Source organism: Prunus mume, linkage group LG2 (genome assembly GCF_029339155.1).
Source record: "Prunus mume cultivar Tortuosa linkage group LG2, ASM2933915v1, whole genome shotgun sequence".
Lineage (NCBI taxonomy): Eukaryota > Viridiplantae > Streptophyta > Magnoliopsida > Rosales > Rosaceae > Prunus > Prunus mume.
This window is the reverse complement of record NC_142699.1, coordinates 12,887,316-12,912,748: the sequence shown is the minus strand read 5'-3', so window position 1 is coordinate 12,912,748 and position 25,433 is coordinate 12,887,316. Positions and strand designations below refer to the sequence as shown.

Genomic DNA, 25,433 nt, shown 5'->3' with positions numbered 1-25,433 from the left:
ATTCTATTTGCATGGTTTTGTGTAGAGAGAGAATTCCTAGGATTTTCGAGAGGTGAAAAGGTTTTTTTTCTTCTTTTTTCCTTTCAATACTGAGAAGCTGCTGAATCTTGGCTCAGAAAACAAAGATTTCAAGACTTCCAATTCAACAAGAAGCTGCTTATTCTGATTTATATATAATCATAAAAAAAAAGATACATGAACTTTGTTCTGTAAAGCGATAAGCAAATTACATGGCAGAAAAAAGTACTACAAAAGATTTGAGCTAAGTCTCCCAGATCCTAATAGAAGCTTTAAACTTCAACACCAACGCAAGAACCATGAGAATTATCGTGATGCCACTAGAAGAACCGCCAACTCTGTGAATCCAGTAAGGATCAAACCTGGTAAAGCTTCGGTCCAAGTAAAGCGACAAAGTGAGGGCCAAGATCAACACCAAGAGCAGCAGAGGCAGCCAAGAAGCAAAGTTAATAGGCTGCTCCAAATCAAGTTCTGAATCATCTACCGTTGTCCGGTCGATATAAAGAGGAGAAAGCACAGCTAGAAGGGCCAACCCGATGGCCACCAACCTCTCATATGAAGAAAACCTGCTCGTCCTCCTCGATGCAGCTCCAGGCTCCATTCAGGAAACTACCTCAGGAATCAGGACAGCCCACCCTTTCTCGTCTAACTTGGCTCTGTTAAGAATGCAAGACTTACAAAGTGAGAACCAAAATACCCTCCATTCCGAAAAAGAAGTTTGCTCTGTGGAGTGCATAGGACTAGTTATAGCTCACTCTCTATCTTGTTCGTCCAATTGAATTACTGAATTACTTTTCGAAGCAGAAGCTTATCTTAGTTCGTTTATCAGCGCAGATGTCCAATTTGATGGTTCTCATAGAGAGTTTGACCCGAGGATCCTTCCAGAAACTAGGAGATAATTAAAATTTTCCCTTCAAGACTAGGGAGTTAGCATCTTAACCATGAAGGCTCTAGTGTCGGATTGAGTGGGATAAATTATTCTCCATTAACGAAAATAACCTTTTGGAATCGGATGCTATATGCGTCACATGGATTTTCAAGACTCTTGCCATATGAATCAAATTGTTGAAAACACAACTATAGTTTATCTCGATTATCAAGAAAAGGAATATGGGTCATGAATGATAGACAAACTACAAAAGCAAATTGTGTCTAAACCCAACAACGAAGAAGGTGGAAGCTGCCTATATGACTTCCACAGTTCAAACTTTTCTCCAAACTAATTTATCTTTGAAACTTCGTTTTGGGAAACATTCCATGGACCTGAAGAGTGAAAACTAGGCTCAACAGTATCCAATTGAAAACCATCCAGAAATGGGCTTCTGTCCTCAAATATCATCACTTGATCAATAAACTAAAATATGGGCTTGATAGCAGCTGATATATCAAAACTGCATCAGACTAGTAACCAACCACTCCTGTGTAAAAAATATATATATATATAAATTTGCCATATGCTTTCATCCTTAATGCTTACATTTTTGGCATCAATGCACCACCACCTTTTATGCCAGGCAAAAAATAAAAAGTGCGGTTTCAGCCAAGTACACAGAAAGAAAGAAAGAAAGAAATAGCCGTAAGATTAGTGTGAAGTACTCGAATATTACAAAAAAAAAAACAATGGAGGGTAAAGCCTAACACACACCACCAGAGCTCTTCGTGTTGTTTCCCTGAAGCCTTGTCATCCATTTCTTCTGAGACGTAGAGAGGTTAGTAATTCCTGCAGGAGAAGCAGTGACTTGTTGTGATGAGGCTGGAAGCTCTGCAGGTAGAGCAGCAGCTGTGCTTGTAAAGGCATTCAGAACCAAAAATGCCAGAATGGGAGAGAGGTCCAATGTGCCTCCAAGTGGTGGGATTAGCCCACGAAATATGTTCAAGTAGGGGTCACATATTGTGCTGCACAAGGCACCACATCCACATCATAATGAATTTGATGTTCTTTTACATTAAAACTTTATGAATGGGATACACTAAAATGTGCGATCTTTATTCACAGACTAACAATATAACTCGGACGAAGTCAAGATCAAATCTTTATTAAGTTACCAAAACATTATTGTAAATGTATCCAATAATAAAGTGAATAGAAGAGGTTAATTAACAAGGGTACCTGAGGGGGCCAACAATGGCAGGAGGGGAGTTGGGGAACCAGGTCAAGACAAGCCTGACAACCAAGAGAGTGTTGTACAAGTTCAAGAAGTTGGAGATACCATTTGCCACCACAAGCCCTGCCACTGAATCTCCTGGTAAAACCGCTGCAAAATTGTGAGCTGATAAAATCTCCACCTGCCTGTGCTTCCTGCACCTAATCTGAACGCACCCAGAAGAAAAAAATACAAAAAAAGGTTGAAGCTTTAGTTACACTTGCATTGATAAATTTGAAGTTAACCATGAAATCAACGCAGAGAGACGTGCCTGGTGGCAAAGACTTTGAAATTCAGAACGCAAAGAGAGCAGTTTGCTGAGAAACGGGTTTTGAGAAGCCAATGAGTGAAGCAATTGGAGACACTTATCAGTGGCGGATGCAATTGAAGCTGGAATGTCGGGAAGAACCAAATTGGGCTTCTTTAATGGCGATGCTCTGAGAAACGGTGCAAAATTGGTTGAAGAAAGTAGCATTGCGCAGTTTGGAGCAAAATTGGAGGCTAAGGGCTTCGGAGTCTCGGTCGCCGATACCGACTCACTGTGAGCCATTTTCAAGCGTTTGTGAGGAAGCAGAAGCTGAAGATGAAGCTGAACCAGATAAAGCGTGGATCAGGGAAGATATAAAATATTTGGATAATTTTGTTGTGTGTCATGCGGTGTTCTTGTTACGACGACGTTTCCTCTCCACTCGTTTTTCTTTGGTGGGTACTTTACTACTTGGTGGTTCACCTATTTAGCTTCCTAGTTTAATAATCCCCAAAACAAGCAGGGGTATGGGTACTCCTCATATATAACTCCGTGTGAGTTTGGATTCAAGTTGTATATTTGTTCTCACTGTCTTGTAAAAAAAAAACCTGCCACTGAATCGACTCGTTCTCGCTTTCTATTGTATTAAAAAATATATATATATATATATATTGGATTTGTTGATATCTCATAAGATCCATTATGGTTACGACAGACCAGATCACTTGTGTATTGATTAGTCGAGTACGGTGGACCAAGAATCGAACTAATGATCGGGTGTGTAGGCACGTACCCGATCAGGGGTAAATAGGGGTGCATGGGCGACCAACAAATTCGGTCAGACTTTCGCCAAGATGACCATTCTGCCTTTGCGATAAATAAAGCTGACAAGTAAAGGAGATCAGTTAGATGCGCGTCTCATCCTGGATCAGGTGTTGCTTTACCTTGATATTTCTAAATGGACAGGCTGGTGATGGAGAGGGATCATTTATTATACCTCCCATCCATGTGTGCCTGTCACTTCTCTTTCTGACTCTTGTCAAAGCAATATGATGGTCTAGAACAGAACATTAAATGTAACTCATGATAGGGAAAAGATCTCTTCCAAAAATATCTTGACCTCCCATTCTCCCTCCTATAAATACTCCTCACCTATCTTCAGACAAGGATAATAAATAACTCTACACATAATATAAACCCTACCTCCATTCTCTCTAGCAAAAGTTAGTTTTTGACTTAACTATCGGAGATGGTTAGATTGGAATCAGCCCCAGTCCACTTTAATTCTGATATCATTCAAGTGTGCAGATCTTCTTTCGGAGGTCATTCAGACTCGTGGGCCTTGCACAGGCCCAAGCCCCCCAGATCAAGCCCAAACTATCTATACAAGAAAGACTCACGGTTTACAGGATTCGTACCTCAAATTTCACAAAGCAAGTAGTTCTTTTATATCACTCATATCATATGACATATTTTCGGCTGATATAATACAATGCAATATATGAAACAAGATTAATCGATACAAGTATGATAATATAAACTCGTTATATTATGCACAACACGAGAAGAACGAGCCCAAACAAGACAATAATAATTAAATATATTTTTTTCGTTTTTCTTTTAAATAAGCATATATAGTTAGAAAAATGATAAATAATAGAAAATGACAAAAGCAAAGGGCACCCCGGGTGACCCGTTAAAGCCCAAGATGAACATAGAACGCACGTAGGCCCAAGTTTAGGCCCAAAGACTGTATTGGGTCATCACTTTAAATATTCCACACGAGGGGCATAATAGTCAATCTACAACCTGTTTGGGCAAATAATATCTTTAGCAGTTTTTAATATTTTCTGGTTGAGCTCATTTAAAACGAGGTTGATTAAAACGAGCTGCTCACAGACAAAAGATGAACCGGAGATGATAATAATCTGACGTGTCAAATTATATTTAATTATAGCGCCAATAGTTTAACCAATTCAACGACCACCTCTACCTTTCCCGGTCATCGTCCACCACGGCCTCTTCTCTTCTCTATCAGATCTCTCTCTTCCTCTTTCTCTCTATCTCTCAGTTGCTGAAGTGAGCTTCTCTCTCTACAGGCTATATACCGATGGTGAATGGTATGCTAAGGCTCTCTTCTCACCTGACCCAAAGCTCCTCTTCAGCTACAGTTCCAGCTCCAATGTTGACCGCTTCGCCTTCAACTTCAAGCCTCACCTCCCGCAAAGTCGTCGTTCCAATCCCCTCCTCCAGCCCCGCTCAAACTCTAATTTCACTCTCTCCAGCTCCCTCCAAGCCTCGGCTAACACCGCGGCGCTTCAGCAAGTTCAGCAAGAACCGCGCGCCTCCGAGACCTCGGTGCTGCTCGACGTCTCCGGGATGATGTGCGGCGGCTGCGTCTCGCGAGTCAAATCGGTGCTCTCCGCCGACGAACGAGTCGACTCTGTTGCGGTCAACATGTTGACCGAGACGGCGGCGATTAAACTGAGGCCGGAGGTCGCCGCCGACGGAGTTGAGACCGTGGCAGAGAGCTTGGCCGGGAGGTTGACGGAGTGCGGCTTTGCGTCGAAGAGGAGAGCTTCCGGGATGGGAGTGACGGAGAGTGTGAGGAAGTGGAAAGAAATGGTGAAGAAGAAAGAGGAGATGTTAGTGAAGAGCAGGAACAGAGTGATTTTCGCTTGGACTTTGGTGGCCTTGTGTTGTGGATCACACGCTTCCCACATTTTGCATTCTCTTGGAATTCATGTAGCTCATGGTAACACTAGTGATAACAAGAAATGATTTCTTTGTTTAGAAATTTTAATTTTGTAGACACATTAAATTTGTGTTGTATTCATTTAGGATCGTTTTGGGAGGTGCTTCATAATTCGTATGTGAAGGCTGGTTTGGCTTCTGGAGCTTTGTTAGGACCCGGACGAGGTTGGTTGGTCTTCTGCAATTTACTTGTACTTCCAAAATTCTTTGATTTCAATCTGCCAAGCAGTAGTGCTCTAGCATAATGGGTAGTTCACAACTTCAGTTTCAATTTGTCTCAGACTTGCTTTTTGATGGTCTGAGAGCCTTAAAGAAAGGATCCCCCAATATGAATTCTCTTGTGGGATTTGGATCCCTAGCTGCTTTCACAATTAGTGCGGTCAGTCCCTCTTTTTCAAAAATTAGCATTCCAATTTGTTTTTGTTTTAAATTGTGTAATTTGAATTATTTGCTCTTGTAGGTCTCGCTTCTTAACCCTGGCCTTCAATGGGATGCGTCGTTCTTTGATGAACCGGTGACTGGTTTTGCTTTCAACCTTTGCATTGTTTATAGTTTATGATTTTTTTCTGCATTTTGTACGATCCTACTAGCAGTTTGTTGATATCTATTCGGGAGTTACAATAGTATTTCAGTTACAACAGTTGATCCTGATAGAAAATGGTCAGTTGTCAGTTACATTGTTATTAGGCCTTAACTCCATATTTATGTTTATAATAAAGGCTTGCTGTAACTGTAGATTGTTCTCTACATACTTGTATATATATTTTGTATAATGATCATATGAATGGCTAAGGGAAAATCAGTTTCTACATGGTATTAGAGCTAATGGCTAACGCCGATTAGCAATCCTCCAATTGCCAACATTGAGAGTTGTTGGCGCTCCTCATTCCTCACCCTTAAGGGTGTTTGTTTATGTATAGTGCTTTTTCATCTCCTCCTCTCAAAGATGAATATGTTTTTTTCTTTCCACCTTAGCTGTAGCCGCACCTTTCTTTTACCACTGCCACCTTTTCTTCTGTTAGCCCGTTATTGTTGTGTCTCCATCGCGCCGTCTTCATTGCGGATTGTCTCCTCACTGGCCTTTATCTCTCGCATGTTGTGCTATCCTGCCATTGTTCTCTTGCACAGCCGCTGCCTATCCCTCTTGAGCTTTTTGTTCTCATAAGATCCCTTTTTTTTATGTCCACTTCTTTGTCTCATAAGCTTTTTGAACTTTTCCTTACCCTCTTGATTTCTCTCTTTCTCTTGAAATCTCTGTCCACTTCTTTGTCTCCCTCGCGCCATCTCTCTCGCCGAGCTGTCTCTCTTCCCTCCGTGAGCCTTGTTAATGCTCGCCGAGCCTTATCCTAGTATGCAATCGTGGCTCTCATGTATTTCTGATGGCTTCTCTATCGTGGTTTCCATACTTTCCCCTTGTTTGTTGATGCTGCCTGCCATCGCTCACCGAGCCATCTCTCTTTCCTCCGTGAGCCTCGTCAACGCTCGCCGATCCTTCTTTATCGTGCTACACTGCCGGTGTTCCCTTTGCACAGCCCCCGTTTCTTCCTCTGTGTTGCCGACTTGGTATCGGCCACTCAAGCCCTATCATTGTGTTGCTGCCTCCATACCAAGCTTGAGCCTTTACTTGACCCCAACAAAAACCAATTTTCTTGAGCCTTTAGTAACCAATTTTGTACTTGGCTTGGCTTGCTTACAGTTGTCTATCGACTTGATTGAGATCTGTTCATTTTAAAGCTTGTAGATGAAACATTAATATTGTTGGTCGATGAGAAATTTCTCATAAAGCTCCTTTCTTTTATCATGCAGGTCATGCTTCTTGGTTTTGTGCTCCTAGGACGTTCTCTTGAAGAAAGGGCAAGGATCAGGGCATCTAGTGATATGAATGAACTCTTGGTAAGTTAGAATGTGATCTGTATTTGTAATTTAAATAGAAAAAATATAAACACGATACAGTATATGGTGCTGCTTTCCTTCTCTTATATTTTGTGGTGTATAGTATAACCAACACATGATTGATTTGAATGTGCTTGGCAGTCACTGATAAACACGCAATCAAGACTTGTAATTGCTTCCTCAGAAAATGATTCCTCCGCTGACAGTGTACTTTGCGCTGATGCAATATGCGTTGAGGTCCCAACTGATGATATTCGAGTTGGAGACTCTGTGTTGGTTTTGCCAGGAGAAACCATACCTGTGGATGTAAGCATTTTAGATTGTCTACAGACACCATCATTAAAAATCCAAATTTCAATTATTACTCTAGTTTGATTTGGCATGGCCTTTTGAAACTTCAAGCAAAACTCAAGAAATGTATATTGAAATGAGTGTGAATCATTAAATTCCCTAATCTTTTCTTCTTTTGTGTTTGGAAACTTTGGGATTGAGTGTTTGCTGAAAATAAACTGCTTCAACAGGGAAGAGTTCTGGCTGGAAGAAGTGTTGTGGACGAATCCATGCTTACAGGAGAATCACTTCCTGTATTTAAGGAAAAGGACCTTACTGTCTCAGCAGGAACAATAAACTGGGTATGTTTACGTATACTGGAGAGTGATGTGTAATTTTAATAGGTTGTCACTCACGCCCATAGTTTTCACTTTATTTTTTATTTTTATTTTTCAGTTCATACTTCTGTACTTGCTTTAGTTTGACACGTTGAAGAGCTTTCTAAGTCATGTATCACCTAGAGAAATCAAGGACAGGAAGTTCACAGATTAAAATGGGAACATAGTTGGGCATTTAGTTAACCTTGCTGGATTAGGTCAAGAGTTTAGAGTATATTCACATAGCTTATATGCATACAAGTCACCTGTAAAGTTTTGGTAGTTAATTTCATTTGAAATTTATCTTTGCGTACTTAAAACAGAAGGGCATCTGTTCACTTATTTCAGGATGGTCCATTGCGGGTTGAAGCATCTTCAACTGGCTCCAATTCAATGATATCCAAGATTGTTCGCATGGTCAGTAACTACTTTTGCTTATGACACACACAATTTATTACATATGACGTAGAGGACAGACACTTTTGCACATTGGAGGGAAGGCTGATAATGCAAGGAAAGTTTTAGTTTGATATTGCCTGTGCATTATTAGTCAATATCAGCACGCTTACTCTTTCGTCAATTCGTGCATATCATACTTGTCAGGTTGAGGATGCTCAAGGCAATGAAGCACCCATACAAAGGCTTGCTGATTCAATAGCTGGACCATTTGTATACAGTATAATGACGCTGTCAGCTACAACATTTGCCTTTTGGTATGTGGTGGTTTTTTTACTTTCTCACATATCATGATTGTTAGGCTTGAGTCATATTTTCATAAAATTTGTTAAGCTCATTTATATTACATAGAAGCTTAAAGAACCATCATGTTAATGAAGTTTTGGTTGCATGCATGAGTATAAAACTAATCGACTTTACAGCGCAGTGTGTTTTCTTTTCACTTGGTAAAAACATTGTCATGCATGAGTGCCAAGTGGCTCTTCTCAACTATGCATGCTTATGCTTTGAAGTCATGTTCAGGTACTACATTGGAACACAAATTTTTCCTGATGTTTTGCTCAACGATATTGCGGGGCCAGATGGAGATCCATTGTTGTTGAGCTTGAAACTTGCCGTGGATGTCTTGGTTAGTATGGTGTTTTAAAGCAAATAATTATTTCAGTGAATTGATTGACTTGATTTATATTTGATTTATGATTATTAATCACTATTATTCAGAAAATGAATTTTTTGCTAACTTAGGTAATAGCTTAAATTGTGTAATTACACCCTTGTACAATACAACAATTACTGATTATAAATACCACTATATTACAATTACTTTTTTTGCAGATTACTAGACATTTTCCTGCTTGATAAAGAATACATCTCATATGAAAAACCTCTCCGTAATCTTTTTCAAACAAGTATGCATGTTTCTTTTGCAGGTAGTTTCTTGCCCTTGTGCACTGGGTCTTGCCACACCCACGGCAATCCTAGTTGGCACTTCTCTTGGTACACCATCTAAAATTTTCTTTGATGTTGCATATTGTAATAGAGGTTCTAAGTCATATATGTGAGAGTCATGCTAGCTAGGTATTTGATGCAGAATCCTGCCATGTTTCAAATTTACCTGTTACCACCATGCTTACAAATATTACTAGTTACTAACACTATGTGGTTCTCGGTTCTAATTTTACTTCTGTTGCACTGAAAAATGAGCAGGAGCAAGGCAAGGGCTCCTTGTGAGAGGAGCAGATGTGCTGGAACGCTTGGCCAACATAGATTATATTGCTTTAGACAAGGTAATTTACATTTCACAATTTCATGCTCACACCCAGAAACTGGCTCTGAAGTTTAAAGATATGTTGGCTAAGTGCTGCATTTCACTCTAGCTTATATGTGAAACTGCAAATCTCACTCTGAACCTCAACCTTCAGACAGGAACCCTCACAGAAGGAAAACCTGCTGTTTCGGGTATTGCTTCTTTTATGTATGAAGAGTCGGAAATTCTTCAAATTTCTGCCGCGGTAGAGAATACAGCATCACATCCAATTGCCAAGGCCATCATAAATAAAGCAAAATCATTAAATATTAGTATCCCAGTCACGAAAAGGCAATTAACAGAACCAGGTTTTGGAACTTTAGCAGAAGTAGATGGCCGTTTGGTTGCAGTTGGTAGTTTAGAATGGGTTCACAAACGGTTCCAGGGACGAACCGATATGTCTGATATTTTGAATCTAGAACAGGCTGTGCGTCAAACATCAGAAGGCATTACACCTTCAGGCTATTCAAAAACAATTGTATATGTTGGACGTGAAGGAGAAGGCATCATCGGTGCTATTGCAATATCTGATAGCCTGCGGCATGATGCTGAGTTTACTGTAACTAGGTAATACCTCCATTGCCTTATAAGCATTAGGTTTAAGGTGTTTACTTAGCAAGGAACCATTTACTTATTATCTACCCTTTATTTGTGCATACTCAAAATTTCCCGTTTCCAGTCTTTGACTATTGTCATTTGTGCATCCAAATGTTTTATCTATAATTTGAACTGTCCTTACCTAAACAACCACAGCAATGCTCTGTTCAAGCTTTTGTCTTCAAATAACATAGAGCATATGGCGGATTTTGTGATGGCAGGCTTTACATATCACCTGTCTTAGTTTTACTTTATTATTTGATCCTATTGCTGTATTTTTTGTTTGTTATTTTTTGTATGTAACCCTTTTACTCTAATTTTATCGAGTTATTATCTGCCTGGTGTGCTGACATTTTGTTGCTCTGACTGCAAGACTCCAGCAGAAAGGTATCAGAACCGTCCTCTTTTCTGGAGATAGGGAAGAGGCAGTTGCAACTATAGCGAAAGCTGTTGGAATAGAAAATGAATTTATCAAATCATCATTGACTCCACAAGGGAAATCTGGAGCTATTTCTAGTCTTAAAGATGAAGGGCATCATGTTGCAATGGTACCCGTCTGAATTTAATCACTTATTTTCTCCAATTTTTCTGCTTTTGCTGTGCCAAATCTGTTGTAACACAAATGGTAAATCTATCCGTAACACTAAAAGCTTCATGCCAAAGATTCATTATACCTCATCATCTCTGAAGAATTAGAGAGTTGATGCTAAAACTGACGTGTCTAGTTCTTTTGAAGGTTGGTGATGGCATAAATGACGCACCATCTTTGGCTCTTGCGGACGTTGGGATTGCTCTTCAGGTTGAGGGGCAAGAAAATGCTGCTTCAAATGCTGCTTCCATCATACTTCTTGGAAACAAATTATCACAAGTAATTTCTACAATCTCATAAACAAGTCTTACAAGCTTCTCCGCTCCATGTTTTCATACTCGATGACCGGAACCTGTTCCTTGCAGGTTGTAGATGCACTGGAACTGGCACAGGCAACAATGGCAAAAGTGTACCAGAATTTATCTTGGGCGGTTGCATATAACGTAATTGCGATCCCCATAGCTGCCGGAGTACTGCTTCCTCAATATGATTTTGCCATGACACCATCGCTTTCCGGTGAGTAAAATGATCTTCCTCATTCCTTTAGTTCCTGCTAGATGCTTGTTCCTTGTCTATGAATGAATCTCTTCCAATAACACAATATTGGGTTTTGACAGGAGGGATGATGGCTTTTAGCTCAATATTTGTAGTTACCAATTCATTGCTTCTACAGCTTCATAGGTCTGACAGGAGTAGAAAGATTAGCTAGCTCCGCTACTGCTGCAGATTTCCGTCTGTTCAAGCATTGGAGTTGAATAATTTGGTTTAATTGAAATTGTTTTCTGTTTAACAGTGGGATTAATTGAAAGGTGAAGTTATTGCTTCCTTATTCCATCTGTATTGTCCCATAATTTTTGTAATTGGTATAATATAGCATCAATAATTTCGAATCTCAGAGAGGGTCACGTATAATATAGAATTATGTATTGTACCAGAGAAACTGTCACGTACGATGTGTGCGCAGATTTAATGAGGAGAAAGTAAAAGTATCCTTTAGTTTTAAATCAATAACTAAAACCCCTTTTAATTAATTGGAAATATGTTTTGATCTGCAGTTTAGGTCTGGAAACTTTGGATCATTAGAACAAAACGAACCTTTTGTGACGAGAATTCATCCTCTTTTTCAGGAGATGGTGGAACTATCCCCATCCTGCAAACAAATAATGTGCTATTACTGTCTCTTATTATATCATATTCTTGGAAACTCCTTCAAATAGATTTCTTGAGGCTCCACATTCTTGGTGTCCCGCAACTGGACAGAGAGGGTCGGTCGACCGGCAAGCATGGTCGAGCACTCAGCTGTCTCTATTTCGCAATTGAAGCTCTCTGAACTTACCATATATGTGCATTATCATGGTCATAACCTTTTTTCGTTTTATTAATGTGGTGCATTATTATCATAGTTAGTTTTTTGCATTGAGGTTTATGTTATGGAGAGCGAGAGAGCAGGATATATAATTGAATGTGATGTCCTTGTTCACAGTTTACTTGTCCCACCAGCCAAGTTGTCAACACTCATTTAATTATTTACTTGTAGTACCAGTACTAGAACAAAGAGCCAGACAGGGGAGAAGAGAAGCACACTCCAGTCCATGTGTCTACACTCCAAGACCAACAACCATGGGCACCAAAAGTGCTGCAAATTTCAAGGCTGACGAGCCACGTCCCCACCCTCAGAAAACAATACATCATGAGATTCCATCTCCAAAACTTCTTTAACCACTTTTACATTCCAAAACCTACTTTATATTTCATATTCACGTAATCTTACTAATTCACATGATATGACATCAAGACAAACATAAATTTATATTTTGAATCATAATATCAATAAATAAAACATTTGTCTTATATTAATGAGAGAGAAAATCATGGACCACTGAATTCATTTGCACAAGACACAGGGAGAATCATAGGCCACTGAATAATACATTTATCACATAGAAAGATACTACATTGTTAATGGCCTGCCCGTGGTCCTCAAGCTTTTGGAATTTGAAAAGGAAAATTATAATAAAAATAATAAATTTGAGATTTAAAAAAAATCATGGTGTGGTCGTGGACAAAGAAAAAGTCATGAAAAAGTTAGGATATTGATTAAATTTCTCAAATTTTTAGTCATCTTTGTTTACTAACTACGCATTAATTTAATTTAGTAATATTTCTCTTTCCAACGGTAAAATATGTCCAATCCCACGTCCCAAAATGTTAAAATAAATGGTTTCCTCTAACTAGACAATCACTGTGCAATTGGGATATATATGATTCTGAAATGATGTTTAAAGAGTGATATTCTTCTTTTAGGATCCGGTACATGGGAAGCAAGGGCCTATTTTATTATTAATTTTGGGCTGGCTGGTATATTTGATAATAATATCGGGCCCATGAAGCTTGTTAATTTGGTCAGGTGGGCCAATGAAGCTTTTTTTATTTGGTCAGGTGGGCCCATGAGGCTTTTAATATACACATTTAATGGGCACGTGATTGAGAGGAGTTGCTGTTGAGAGAGAGAGAGAGAGAGAGAGAGAGGGCCTTCAAATTAAAAAACGCCTTGCATGTGAGATTGGGGCCAACATACCCCATCCTCATATGTCTTGCCCTACTATTTTTTGCATCTCCTTCACTCCCCATCATTAAAATGTCATTCCCCTTCCATAAAATTTAACAATCAATTATTCTTCTTACAAACAAAAAGAATTGATGATTCAATGTTTTTCTAGAAATGCTAACCAATATTATTAGCTTTTTTGAGAACCTAATTGCAACTTTATGAGAAAACTCTAAGAAAAAATTCATAGACATGGTCTCGGCGGCCACTCTTCTTACCTTATCTCCTTTTTTCTCTTACTTTTCCCTTTGGATTCTTTGTTTTTGTTTTTTTGGTCACTGTGAAATGTTGTAATTGTTGTCTTTTGTGGTTGCACGAAATGATTTGGAGCGGTAGTCTTGTTTCTTAGTTTGTTTTAGCCTAATAATTCTCATGAACTCTTTAGGAGTTTGATGTGGTTTGTTTTTTGTTTAGGATATTTTCTTTTCTTTTGGCTTTTGGCGTTCGATATGAGTTTGTCGTTTATACCGTTGCATGACAAATCTTTATTGTATGTTTGAGTACATGTGTTTTGAATATTGATTTGGGGATTTTAATCATTTTTTGGGTTGTGCAGATTCTCTTCAGATCAATTCAACTTGTTGTTGCATTTATATCCAGATTCGACGCCTTAGTTGTTTGTACTTTTTTTTAAAAAATCTTATCAATAAAAATATTATCGCTCCTTTATAAATAAAAAATTAAAAAATTGGAAAAATCCAAACTTTGAGCCAAATACCAATCCAGCTATTGTCTGGACTGGATTTTTTTATTTTTATTTTTATTATTATTATTATTTTTTGTATGTGAAGCTTGCACAGCCCATGTGCAAGGAGGAAACAATGGGACGTCAAGTGTAGCGTTGTTGGTGTTGCAGAAGCTGTTGAGCGTTGGTGTCGCAACACTTTTTTTATTTTATTCCAACAATAACCCAAACTCTCTCACTTTCCTGTAAAAGGAAACCAAACCTCACATTGCAACTAATCTTGTGAGGCCCTGAAAATAACTTTATGGAGCAAAGCAAAGTAAAACATTCTAGTAGGGAAAGAAAAATGTAGTTCACGATAAATCGTTGTAATTTTTAAGAAAATAACTCGAACTTTGTATTGTTAGTTTTTAACTCCTAGCTTCTTATCCAGAACTAGCCTTGCCAAATCCACCACTAGGCATCTGAGCATCACCAGTGCCGCCCATTGGAACGTCTCCGTCAGCACCTTGATAATAATTTGGTTATACAGGCCCTCCTACTCCTTTTGCCTGTTCTCAAATACCTCCACTTTAGCCAACTAATGGCTGGTGGTTGTGGTTTTGAGAGGGGATCAATGATGTCAAGCCATGGTGGGTTGGGGTCTTGAGTGGTGGTGGTTGGTCATGGGTTTCTTAGATGAACACTGGGAGAGGAGAAGAAAGAGAGGGACGGGCTACGCAGGAGTGGTTAGGGTTGATTTTATTGTTTTATTATTATTTTTAGTTATTATTTTTTATTGTTATCATGTGATGTTGTGTGATTTCCCAATTGTATTGGATCGTGTTCATGTTTAACATTTTAATTTATTTTCTTATCGTGTCATGTCAACCCATTAAGAAAAGTGGGTTGACATGAGAATGATACAAACACCGCAAAAACGATACTAATGGTAATGCCATGTCTAGGTGGAGTGACATCTCCCTCTCCATAGAATACGGCAAAAGAGGTTTGAGAGAGAAGGGAGGCTAGTATTTCAAGGCTTAATAGTAATGGGTATTCGACCCAAAAAAAATAGTAATGGGTTATGTTGCTTTAAGAGGAACATACTCCAATCCCGGAAACATTCGCGGTAACGACAAGCCCAAAGTTAGTTAACCACCAAAATCGCTTTTTGTTTTAAAAATTTTAAATTTAACAACAAACAAATAATAAAATAAACGGAGCTGACAAAGGAGTGAAAACGACTGCTGACATGGACGTTAACGGAAGGAGAGGGGGCCGTCAAATGGTGTCGTCAGTCGGCAGGCTTTCCGGTCGGGTGGGACCCGCGAAATCATGGCGCTGTGTCAGACGGCTGACAGAGTGAGATGAGAGGACGGGTACAAATTGCCTTCCCGAGGTTAAAAAAATACGAAAGCGAGTAACTTATTCTCGCTTTTCTGTCTTCGCTTTGATCAGCTTGATACGAGTAAAATAAGACTACGAAGGGCCCTGTGGGCCCCCACTTTGTTTCATCAGTTTTTACCGTGGTTATTCTCGAATTTACCGTATTTCACTAACTTATTGTCTTATTCTATTTTTTGCTTTCCAACTGTCGTTTTATTTAATTTATTTACTGATTGTCGTTTTCTACTGTATTACTACCTGGGATGCCTTTCCTTTTATACGGTAAAACATAATTTAATTTTTGACTACGTGAAAAATAATTGTGGTGACCGTGGTCCACTCACTGGACCACTTCCTGAATGAAGGCATGTGTAGGCGAAAGGACATACGCCCATCTTCATGATAAGGCCAATATGGAGGCTGAAGGAACCTTATTTAAATTTATTTAATGATTTTTGCTTTCAATACAAATACCAGAAAACATGAAATTCAACCTCATAGTATATCCAACATTGAAAATATAAAAAAACACTATGACTAAATAATAAAATAATAATGTTGTACTTTGGTTTGGATAGCAACATGAACGTCGCATTCACAAACACAAAGGTACAAAGGTGAAAGAAAACTTCAAATTGTACAACAATTGTTTATTTGTTCCTTATCTATTTTTAAGAAACAATGCTTTTGAACCTTATCGCTTGGATGAAAGACATAAAATTGAATTCCCTCCCACCAAAAACAAAATAGGTTTATCTAAGGAACATGTTGTCTTTCCTTATATGGTGTATGCATCTAGGTACTTCACTAATTATATGCATAGTATTAATTCATGTAAATTTTAAGTTATTTTCAATTTTTCTATACAAGCAATATTAATGGAGGGATAATTTTTTTTATAGTTTGGATGGGGGGAGATTCAAGCATGTGATGTGGTGTACATGAATAGTTATTTTTAACCATTTATGCTAACATACATTTATCATGAAGAACTAAGTATAAGTAAGTAAAGATAACTTAAAATGCAACAAAAGACACACTAGTAAACATATAAAATAACTGATGTGGGTTTAAGTCGGTGGGCCAACACCCGAATTTGATCCCCTTTCCTTTACTGTAGAGTAATTTAGAATATCACCGTTATCAAAACAACAAAATGATTATTATGAAATATATATAATGTAACTGGTAATTCTTACCGAAAAGAATTACAAACCAAGAAATCCGAAAAAGTGAAGGGCCATTTTGCAATAATAGAATTTAAAAAATAATAAAAATAAACATATACCTGACCCACAGAAAGTGACCACTTATTTTCACAAAAAAAGAAAAAAGAAAAAAGAAAGTGACCACTTATTCACAGTGGACACTCAGAGAGAGCGAAAGAGAACCGAAAACCCAAAAAATATATACAGAGATAGAAAGTTGAAAGAGCAGTAATGTTGCAGGTTTTATAGCAGAACAGAGAGGACTGGCATGTGGTTTCTTAACTTTATCCATGAAATAATTCCCCCTCTTCCTTTCTCTCTCTAGATAACTCTGCATTTCTATCTCTCTCTCTAGTTGGTACAGTTGTATTTAGAGGCCTACGCGCCAGAGCGATGTGATTGAACAATAGCAGGCTTTAGTTATGAGTTGAAGCGCCTTCTGAATATTTCATCAGACCAGTCGTCACCCAGTGAAGACTTTGAAGAAAATAGAAAGGGAAAAAGACCAAAGCAAAGACTTCCAGAGTTTAAATAACCCAAAATATCCTCAGCCTCTTTCAAGCTCTATATCTGTGAAAGTGGTTCAATGTAGGCCGGGTCCAAGAGGGGGAGGAGGAGGAGGACGAGGGCTTCTTTGGCTTTGAGGGTGTACCTGAAGAGAGACTTGGCGGGTAATTTGTGAAATGAGGTTTAATGGGAGGGCAGTTATGGTATTTCGGGTCGACTTTGTTCTTCTGGTTCTGCTTGTCTGTGTGAGCTTCGGTTATGTGGATTCAGAGGATGGTGAGTTAGAGACTCTGTTTAGGCTTTTGCATTGTTTGGGTACCCAGAAAATGCACGAAAGTTTTGAACTTTCAACGGAGCTAGCTCAAGTGGCTGATATTAGCAAGCCTCTGTTATCTTTATACTGTTGCCCTCTTTCTCTGCAGCCAAACAGGGGATAACCATCTGTTTTCTCAAGAAAGTTCTGAGATTTTATCTGGGTTTAGTGTAGGGGCGTTGCACTGAGCCTTAAAAACCTTTTAGCTTGGAAATAATAAACAGTGACTAGCTGGGTTTTAGTTTATTTTATTGGTTTTTATCATTTTGCAAGTGTATCTTATTCCGAGCCTGAGAGTTTGGTTGCATTTTTAATATGAAGGAACAACGCTGCTGGAGATAAAGAAGTCATTTAGGGATGTGGACAATGTTCTATATGACTGGACAGACGCACCCTCTTTAGATTATTGTGTTTGGAGAGGCGTCATATGCGACAATGTCACCTTCAATGTCATTGCACTGTAAGAACCCCTTTTCCTTCTCTTTTGGGTTGACTTATTTAATTATTCTAAATATTATCTTAATCAAGTGTTCTTTTTGTTTCATTTTGGTTTGCTGTTTTATATTGCTTGTGTGCAGTAATCTTTCAGGTCTAAATCTTGATGGAGAAATCTCACCTGCAATTGGAAATCTCAAAGGCCTTCAGTCCATGTACTCTTCGTCACTTCCTTACAACTATTTCATATGCTTTTTCATTTTTGGGTGACTTTTATGCAGAGATTGATTTTCATTGTGTCTTCTTTGATCAGTGATTTGAGGGGAAATCGTCTATCAGGCCAGATCCCAGATGAGATTGGTGACTGTTCGTCTTTGAGAAACCTGTAATTTCTGTAACTTTATTAAAGTTGCTTTAAAGTTTTCTAATTTCTGCTGGATATAAAGATGTCATTTTTAACGCCAAATCGATTGAATATTTTAATTAACCGTGTTATTAGGGACTTGTCCTTCAATGAGATATATGGAGACATACCATTTTCGATATCCAAGTTGAAGCAACTGGAAAATCTGTAAGTACCGGAAGAAGATTACTTTATTACATAAAAAATTCCTCGCAGATATTTTATATGAATCTTACTTTTTTATTGGACTTTCAGAATCTTAAAAAATAATCAGTTGATTGGACCACTTCCTTCAACTTTGTCCCAGATTCCGAACCTGAAGATTTTGTGAGTTCTTTTTCCCATCTCCATAATTTCTTTCAATTTAATAATCTCGTCGTTATTGTATTTAATAACCGTGACTGAATTTCCTATTTTTCTGGCATGCTTCTTCTAGAGACTTAGCGCAGAACAATCTCAGTGGGGAAATACCAAGACTTATTTACTGGAATGAAGTTCTACAGTATCTGTGAGTAGATTGTTAAGTTGATACTAAATCTTCCTTTTTCATTTTTCTGTCGGCTTTCCTAACTTCATCTGGTGATGTTATTTCACATGCAATGCCCATTTAATCACTTTTGTCTTAATGTAGTGGTTTGCGAGGGAACAATTTAGTTGGAACACTCTCTCCAGATATGTGCCAGTTAACTGGGTTATGGTATTTGTAAGTTAACATCTAACACTTTCATTCCTCAAGCTTCCGGGAATATTATATTTTGCAGCACACAATACACTTTAACCGGGTCTAACGTACTCTCTATTATTGGCCAGTGATGTGAGAAACAACAGTTTGACTGGCAGCATTCCTCAAAGTATAGGCAACTGCACCGCCTTCCAGGTCTTGTACGTATTTCATCTGACTTATGAGGACAAATATCTTGTAATGCCTAAGTTGGATCATTCAAATATGTTTCAACCCTTTGGATTGGCAGGGACCTGTCCTACAACCAGCTAACTGGAGATATTCCGTTTAATATTGGGTTCCTGCAAGTAGCCACCTTGTATGTGCTTGCAATTTCTTTGCATTTTTATATGTCATCACAAAATCATCAACTATTGATTTATCAATTCCTCCTCCGTTTGTTCTTGCAAGGTCATTGCAAGGTAATAAACTATCTGGGCCTATCCCATCTGTGATTGGCCTGATGCAGGCACTCGCCGTATTGTAAGTGCTTAACTGTATCTGTATGAAGCTCCTGGATTTTTAAATAATTAGTTTTGAGTTCTTGTCTCTCGTGTCTTATCTCTTCACTGTCTCCAATCCAGGGATTTGAGCAGCAACATGTTAAGTGGACCAATCCCTCCTATCCTTGGGAATTTGACTTATACAGAGAAATTGTAAGTACATGTGTAATTATGAAATGTACAAGGGATAAAATTTCTTGAAAATAGTTGTGAAATATGTTGGTGTATGGCTTCATAAAATTCTGATCCTCTGTCAAATGCAACAGATTATCAACAATTTTTATCTACACATTTGTATCTGTAGTGATTAAGTGTGATTATACTTGGATTAAGTTCTGACTCCAAATCTTTACTCTATAGATATTTGCATGGCAACAAGCTTAACGGATCAATACCCCCAGAGCTTGGACAGATGACAAAGCTTCATTATTTGTATGAAAACCTTTTCTCTTTCCTTTTGGATATATTTCTTTCGTAACTATTGACATGGACTGTATGTGTGTCTAAGTTGGGAGGTCTTGTTTTTACTAATTTTTCTCATTCAACTCCATGGGTTGCTCTTTTGATGTTATCCTTGCCATTGAGTAATTGTTGAGCATTGGATATGATGTAGATAGATCATCTTTGCTCGTAGAGTTTTTAAGTATGAGGTAAGGAATGTTCATTGTTCAGACATCATTTCCTCTCTAACTGTTGATTTTCCTTTGCAGGGAATTGAATGATAACCTGCTTACAGGACATTTTCCACCTGAACTTGGGAAGCTTACTGATTTGTTTGACCTGTAGGTTCTCTTTCCATGAGGTTTTTATATAAGAACTGTTTCTGCATGTCTTAAATTTTGAGTTACTGATCGTCATTCTTGCAGAAATGTTGCGAACAACAATCTTGAAGGCCCTATCCCTGATAATCTTAGCTCGTGTACAAATCTTAACAGCCTGTAAGAATACAACCTCAAATTCTTACTTTGATTTATCAACCTAGTTTAAGTTAGTCATGCCTAATTAGTTTCATAACAGCAATGTGCATGGGAACAAGTTGACTGGAACCATACCACCTGCTCTTCAGAGGTTGGAGAGTATGACTTATCTGTAAGTTCCACCAATATGAACATTGATTTAAGTTTAAAACATATTATAGTTTTTGTTTTATATTATCATTCATGTTCATTGGGTAGAAAGTATGAGTTAAGGGTTCTGTCTCACTGCTGTGACAAGTATGTTATTTATCATTTTCAGGAATCTCTCCTCCAACAATCTTCGCGGCTCAATTCCAATCGAGCTATCTCGGATTGGTAATTTGGATACTTTGTAAGTTTTACATGTCCTATTCTTTTTGGATACTTTGTAAGTATTGCATGTTCTAGTATTTTCTTCTTATGTGTGTTTTCTTTTAATAATGTATATGAATATTTTTGCACAGGGATCTTTCTAATAACAAAATAAGTGGAACCATACCTTCCTCACTTGGGGATTTGGAACATCTTTTAAAGCTGTGAGTTCAACTGCTTGATTTTTTTATAATTGCTATGGTTTTTCTTTTCTTTTTATTCTCTGACACGTGATATTTTGTGGTAGAAATTTGAGTAGAAACCATTTGACAGGATTTGTTCCAGGAGAGTTTGGTAACCTAAGGAGCATTATGGAAATGTAAGTATTGGTTGATTCTTTAAAACTTTGTTTTAATCATATAAATGGATACCTGTTCTGTCCTTTATGCTTGTTCTTGTATAAACTCAATGCCTTTGCTTTGCAGAGATCTTTCAAGTAATCACCTCACAGGCTTAATTCCTCAAGAGCTCAGTCAGCTGCAGAACATTTTTTCATTGTAAGATGAGTAGCGTAATATGTTTGTGCTGAGCTAAGCTTTAACCCCTAGCCGTTTGTTGCATCTTAGTAGCAATCTTGTTTACAGTAAATGGCTAATGACTTAGTTAAAACCTTTATAATTGAACCTGATGTTACTGGTTTGCTTATTGAATTCATCATTACTTCCTTAAATTAATGCAAACTATTACAGGAGATTAGACCACAACAATTTAACTGGGGATGTGGTGCCGCTGATAAATTGCCTCAGTCTTGCTGTACTGTGAGTAAAATTGAAAATATTCTAGTTTCATTTTTATGTCGCTCAACCTGATGCAAGATTGTCCGTGATTTTATTTTGAAGCACTAATATGACTGAATCCTTGCAGAAATGTATCTTACAACAACCTGGCAGGTGATATTCCCACAAGCAATAACTTCTCAAGGTTTTCACCTGACAGGTTAGGCAATCTGATTATATATCCTAAATTTCATAGACTTTTAGCAGTTCATTGAAAGTTCAGCTTACTATATTGATGTCCGCAAGCCATAGTTGCTTCTAGGATAACTTTTTTCCATCATTTTTGTCTGATGTACCCTCCTGTTTGCAGTTTTGTTGGAAATCCTAATCTTTGCGGCTATTGGCTCAATTCTCCATGTCACGAGTCCCATCCAACTGAACGAGGTAAACATGAGTAATACTATCAAGTAATATGCTGAGCATTTTTTTACCACAATTTGACATGATTGACTACAGAATCTGTGGATACACATCATATGTTTTAGGATGATGAATTTTCACTTTTTATCATATCCGCTTCTTTTGCAGCCACAATATCCAAAGCGGCTATCCTGGGAATTGCTCTTGGTGCCCTTGTGATTCTTCTCATGATCCTTATTGCCGCATGCCGGCCGTATAATCCAACTCCTTTTCCAGAAAGTTCACCAGACAAGCCAGGTACCTTTTCCCTGTTAGATAATTATTCTATTACTGCACACAATTGTTTTGGTTTCATATGCTTTATTTTATTGAACCATTGAAGTTCTGTTCAAGACGTTCTAGTAGATAGGTTGACTTGACCAGAAAATATAATGCACCCAATTGATTTAACACCTTTTAAGATAGAACGAAACCATGAAGTTGGCTAATGATAATAACGACAATGAAACGAGGTTTCCTTGCGTATTAGCAAATGTTTGTTTCTCTGTTGTCAGATTCTTTACATTTTACTGACTTTGGTAATCATGATGTAGTAAAGCAAAACCACATCCACATGGTTGGTTGGATTAAAATAATAAAAACTACACAGGTTGACTTGTGGTTGAGTAATTGTTTAGTTATCTGCTTGTTAGGTCTAGTGTAGTAGAAGAAACTTGTGGCTAATCAATTGCATTTGCTTGTGAAATAGCAGTTAATTACTCAACGCCAAAGCTAGTGATTCTTCACATGAATATGGCACTTCATGTCTATGAGGACATTATGAGGATGACTGAAAACTTGAGTGAGAAGTATATTATTGGTTATGGTGCATCAAGTACAGTATATAAATGTGTTCTTAAAAATTGCAAGCCAGTGGCCATCAAGAAACTCTACTCTCATTATCCTCAGTGCTTGAAGGAATTTGAGACAGAACTTACAACAGTTGGAAGCATCAAGCATCGGAATCTGGTCAGCCTCCAAGGATACTCCTTGTCATCTTCTGGAAACCTTCTTTTTTACGACTACATGGACAATGGCAGTCTCTGGGATCTCCTTCATGGTGAGGTTTACATGTTTCTAGACAATTTTTCATGCATGATTCTGTTGGTGGTACAAAGAAAACAAGAAAACAAATATCTAATTCTTTTCTTATTATTGATTTTTGCCTTTTTCCCTAGGCCCCTCCAAAAAGAAAAAGCTCGACTGGGCTACTCGTCTTCAGATAGCACTTGGAGCAGCCCAAGGGCTTGCCTATCTGCATCATGATTGTAGTCCCCGCATCATACACAGGGATGTGAAGTCGTCTAACATTCTATTGGACAAGGATTTTGAGGCTCATTTAACTGATTTTGGAATTGCCAAAAGTTTGTGCACGTCAAAGTCCTATACATCTACTTACATAATGGGCACAATTGGCTACATCGACCCTGAGTATGCTCGAACTTCCCGCCTTACTGAGAAGTCTGATGTGTATAGTTATGGAGTCGTTCTGCTGGAGTTGCTAACAGGAAGGAAAGCTGTAGACAATGAATCCAATCTCCATCATTTAGTGAGTCATGTTCCTTATTTTCATGTGTTTATTTTTCTTCTTAATGATTACAATGCATCCAAACAATATTCAATCACCCAGTTTCTCAAACAATGCTTCATGTTTGCGATCAGATCTTATCTAAGACTGCGAACAATGCAGTCATGGAAACTGTAGACCCTGAGGTCACGGCCACGTGCACGGACCTTGGAGCAGTGAAGAAGGTTTTCCAGCTTGCCCTTCTATGCACAAAGCGGCAGCCAACGGACCGCCCAACTATGCATGAAGTAACTCGTGTGCTGGGGAGTCTCGTGCCATCCCCTGCGCCACCAAAACAATTGACCCCCATGAACCCACCATCCACACAGCTTCTCCCATCTGCCAAAGTGCCTTGCTACATGGATGAGTATGCAAATCTCAAAACCCCCCACATGCTAAATTGCCCGTCCATGAGCACCTCAGATGCCCAGCTATTTCTCAAGTTTGGAGAGGTAATATCTCAGAACAGTGAGTGAAGAAGCAGCATTTGGAGGAAGAATTATTGTAATATTATTAAGCATCTCCAAAAAGTAGTGGGAAAGGAGGAAGGGCTCAGATGATTGAAAATGTGTACAAAATATTTGGCATCAGTTTGCTGTAGGTGGAAAGAAGGAAAAGAACAACCGTTTTAGTAACAGATTTATAAAGTGCAGTAAGTAGATTCATCTATGCATGCATGGCATTAATTTTGACTTGTCCCACTGGGACCCACTGGCATTAGGCCCCCCACCCCAGTTAGAGTTCCACATGGTCAGTCAGGTCGTACTCAGGCTCTGAAGAGTTGGGTGTAGCCTGTGGTCCTTTTGGTTGTGGAGGTCCATTATTTGCGTCACCAGCAATAATGCACTGTGGGAGCCTTTACACCTTAAGCTGGACCGTGTCAGTCTGTGAAGTTGAAATCTTTGTGTAGGTTGCCTCTTGCCATTATTGAAAGCTCTGGTGAATTTAAACCATATATTATTGGGTTTTGTACTTTCAAAATTCAAATCAAATTGATCGTAATTTGATCACTAGAAATTACCTCTTAGGTGAAATGGTAGGCGAAATGGGATAACTTGTTAGCTATTCACTTGGACTCTTGAGTCTTCGAACTTGAGCCCGAATGGCTTCTTGAGACACGGGACTTTGACATAGGCTAGAATGAGAGGTTATAAGAGCACTTCCAGCATTGGTCTTTAGTTCGGGCAATAGGGGGCCCATGCCCCCATTTCACATTCTACCAGGCTTCTACAGCCTTGCAATTTATGGGTCCTAGCAAATTGCACGACCAGCTCTAGCTTGGGTTTGTTAACGTCAGCAACCCAAAAAAAAAATCTAAAAAACACTAAAAATTTCAGAATTTTTTTAAAAGTAAATACTTAAGTCATATATTTCACTTCCTACACCAAACTTTTATACAAATTCCTCTAGTCATATCTCATGTGAATAGTGGTTGCCATGATAATAAATGGAAACACTACAAGTCTTTTGCAATGGTGTAAGGGCTTTTTCTTGACTACAAATGGTGGGCTATCGTAAAGAGCGAATTGATGGAATTATCTCCTGTGTCGAGTTCAAAGATCAAGCCCCAAGAATGCTTCGAAATGATAGTGAAGCCTTAAGAAATACCTTGGTTACCTTCATCAACAAAAATAACAACAGCTTACAGATAAATTCTTTGCTTGACATGAGAAGCTTGTGGCATGGGAGTTGAGCATTCATGAGTTTAGCATGAGAGAGAGAAATGACTGCGATTTCCTATGAGAAACAGAGTTTTTAAGGCATGAGGAAAGAGATTCTAAGAGTATTCGTTGAGGAGAGAGATGAGGGCAATGATTGGCTTAAGTGATTTTCTGGCAGCTCAACAAATGTGTTGTCAAGTCTGAAACATCTATCAGGAGAGAAAAATTGGGGGAAGGGGAGAAAGATGAACATAGCACGAATTTGCTAAGTTTTGAAGATGATAGGGGAAGCTTACTCTC

General features: G+C 38.4%; 4 protein-coding genes across 7 annotated transcripts; 2 read left to right on the top strand and 2 right to left on the bottom strand.

Annotated features, from left to right (window-relative positions):
* Positions 1-141: 141 nt before the first annotated feature.
* On the bottom strand, positions 142-619 carry LOC103320644 (uncharacterized). Its single transcript, XM_089044924.1, has one exon. The coding sequence runs from the start codon at positions 617-619 to the stop codon at positions 263-265; it is 357 nt and encodes a 118-aa protein (XP_088901050.1). The 3' UTR covers positions 142-262.
* YLMG2 (YGGT family protein) lies at positions 534-2,857 on the bottom strand. 3 transcript variants are annotated; one of them, XM_089044922.1, is made up of 5 exons: positions 2,434-2,857; positions 2,129-2,328; positions 1,664-1,914; positions 1,496-1,520; positions 534-674 (listed from the first exon to the last, which is right to left on the bottom strand). In XM_089044922.1, exons 1-5 carry the CDS (start codon positions 2,710-2,712, stop codon positions 620-622), a joined length of 810 nt encoding a protein of 269 aa, XP_088901048.1. In that variant the 5' UTR covers positions 2,713-2,857; the 3' UTR covers positions 534-619. The 3 variants fall into 3 exon arrangements, with proteins under 3 accessions (XP_088901048.1, XP_016647315.2, XP_088901049.1); XM_089044923.1 differs by lacking the exon at positions 534-674 and adding an exon at positions 1,389-1,419 and having other exon boundaries at positions 2,434-2,855; XM_016791829.2 differs by lacking the exon at positions 1,496-1,520 and having other exon boundaries at positions 536-674; positions 2,434-2,853.
* A 1,511-nt stretch (positions 2,858-4,368) lies between these two features.
* Positions 4,369-11,682, top strand: LOC103320646 (copper-transporting ATPase PAA2, chloroplastic). The gene is given in 18 exon segments (XM_089045120.1): positions 4,369-4,544; positions 4,547-5,164; positions 5,251-5,328; positions 5,445-5,542; positions 5,624-5,677; positions 6,970-7,056; positions 7,198-7,362; positions 7,578-7,688; positions 8,052-8,120; positions 8,307-8,416; positions 8,682-8,787; positions 9,089-9,155; positions 9,366-9,445; positions 9,581-10,032; positions 10,436-10,610; positions 10,799-10,930; positions 11,017-11,167; positions 11,269-11,682. Coding segments are annotated over 18 exon segments (2,670 nt in total). The 5' UTR covers positions 4,369-4,519; the 3' UTR covers positions 11,361-11,682.
* Positions 11,683-16,693: 5,011 nt separating this feature from the next.
* Positions 16,694-24,141, top strand: LOC103320647 (Leucine-rich receptor-like protein kinase family protein). 2 transcript variants are annotated; one of them, XM_008222354.2, is made up of 27 exons: positions 16,694-17,303; positions 17,662-17,800; positions 17,919-17,990; positions 18,089-18,160; positions 18,275-18,346; positions 18,434-18,505; positions 18,615-18,686; positions 18,810-18,881; positions 18,989-19,060; positions 19,150-19,218; positions 19,311-19,382; positions 19,484-19,555; positions 19,763-19,834; positions 20,113-20,184; positions 20,269-20,340; positions 20,420-20,491; positions 20,639-20,710; positions 20,823-20,894; positions 20,978-21,049; positions 21,156-21,227; positions 21,420-21,488; positions 21,595-21,666; positions 21,817-21,890; positions 22,035-22,163; positions 22,618-22,965; positions 23,084-23,454; positions 23,568-24,141. In XM_008222354.2, the coding sequence occupies exons 1-27, from the start codon at positions 17,204-17,206 to the stop codon at positions 23,946-23,948; spliced, it is 2,976 nt and encodes a 991-aa protein (XP_008220576.1). In that variant the 5' UTR covers positions 16,694-17,203; the 3' UTR covers positions 23,949-24,141. The 2 variants fall into 2 exon arrangements, with proteins under 2 accessions (XP_008220576.1, XP_008220575.1); XM_008222353.3 differs by having other exon boundaries at positions 22,615-22,965.
* Positions 24,142-25,433: the final 1,292 nt, after the last annotated feature.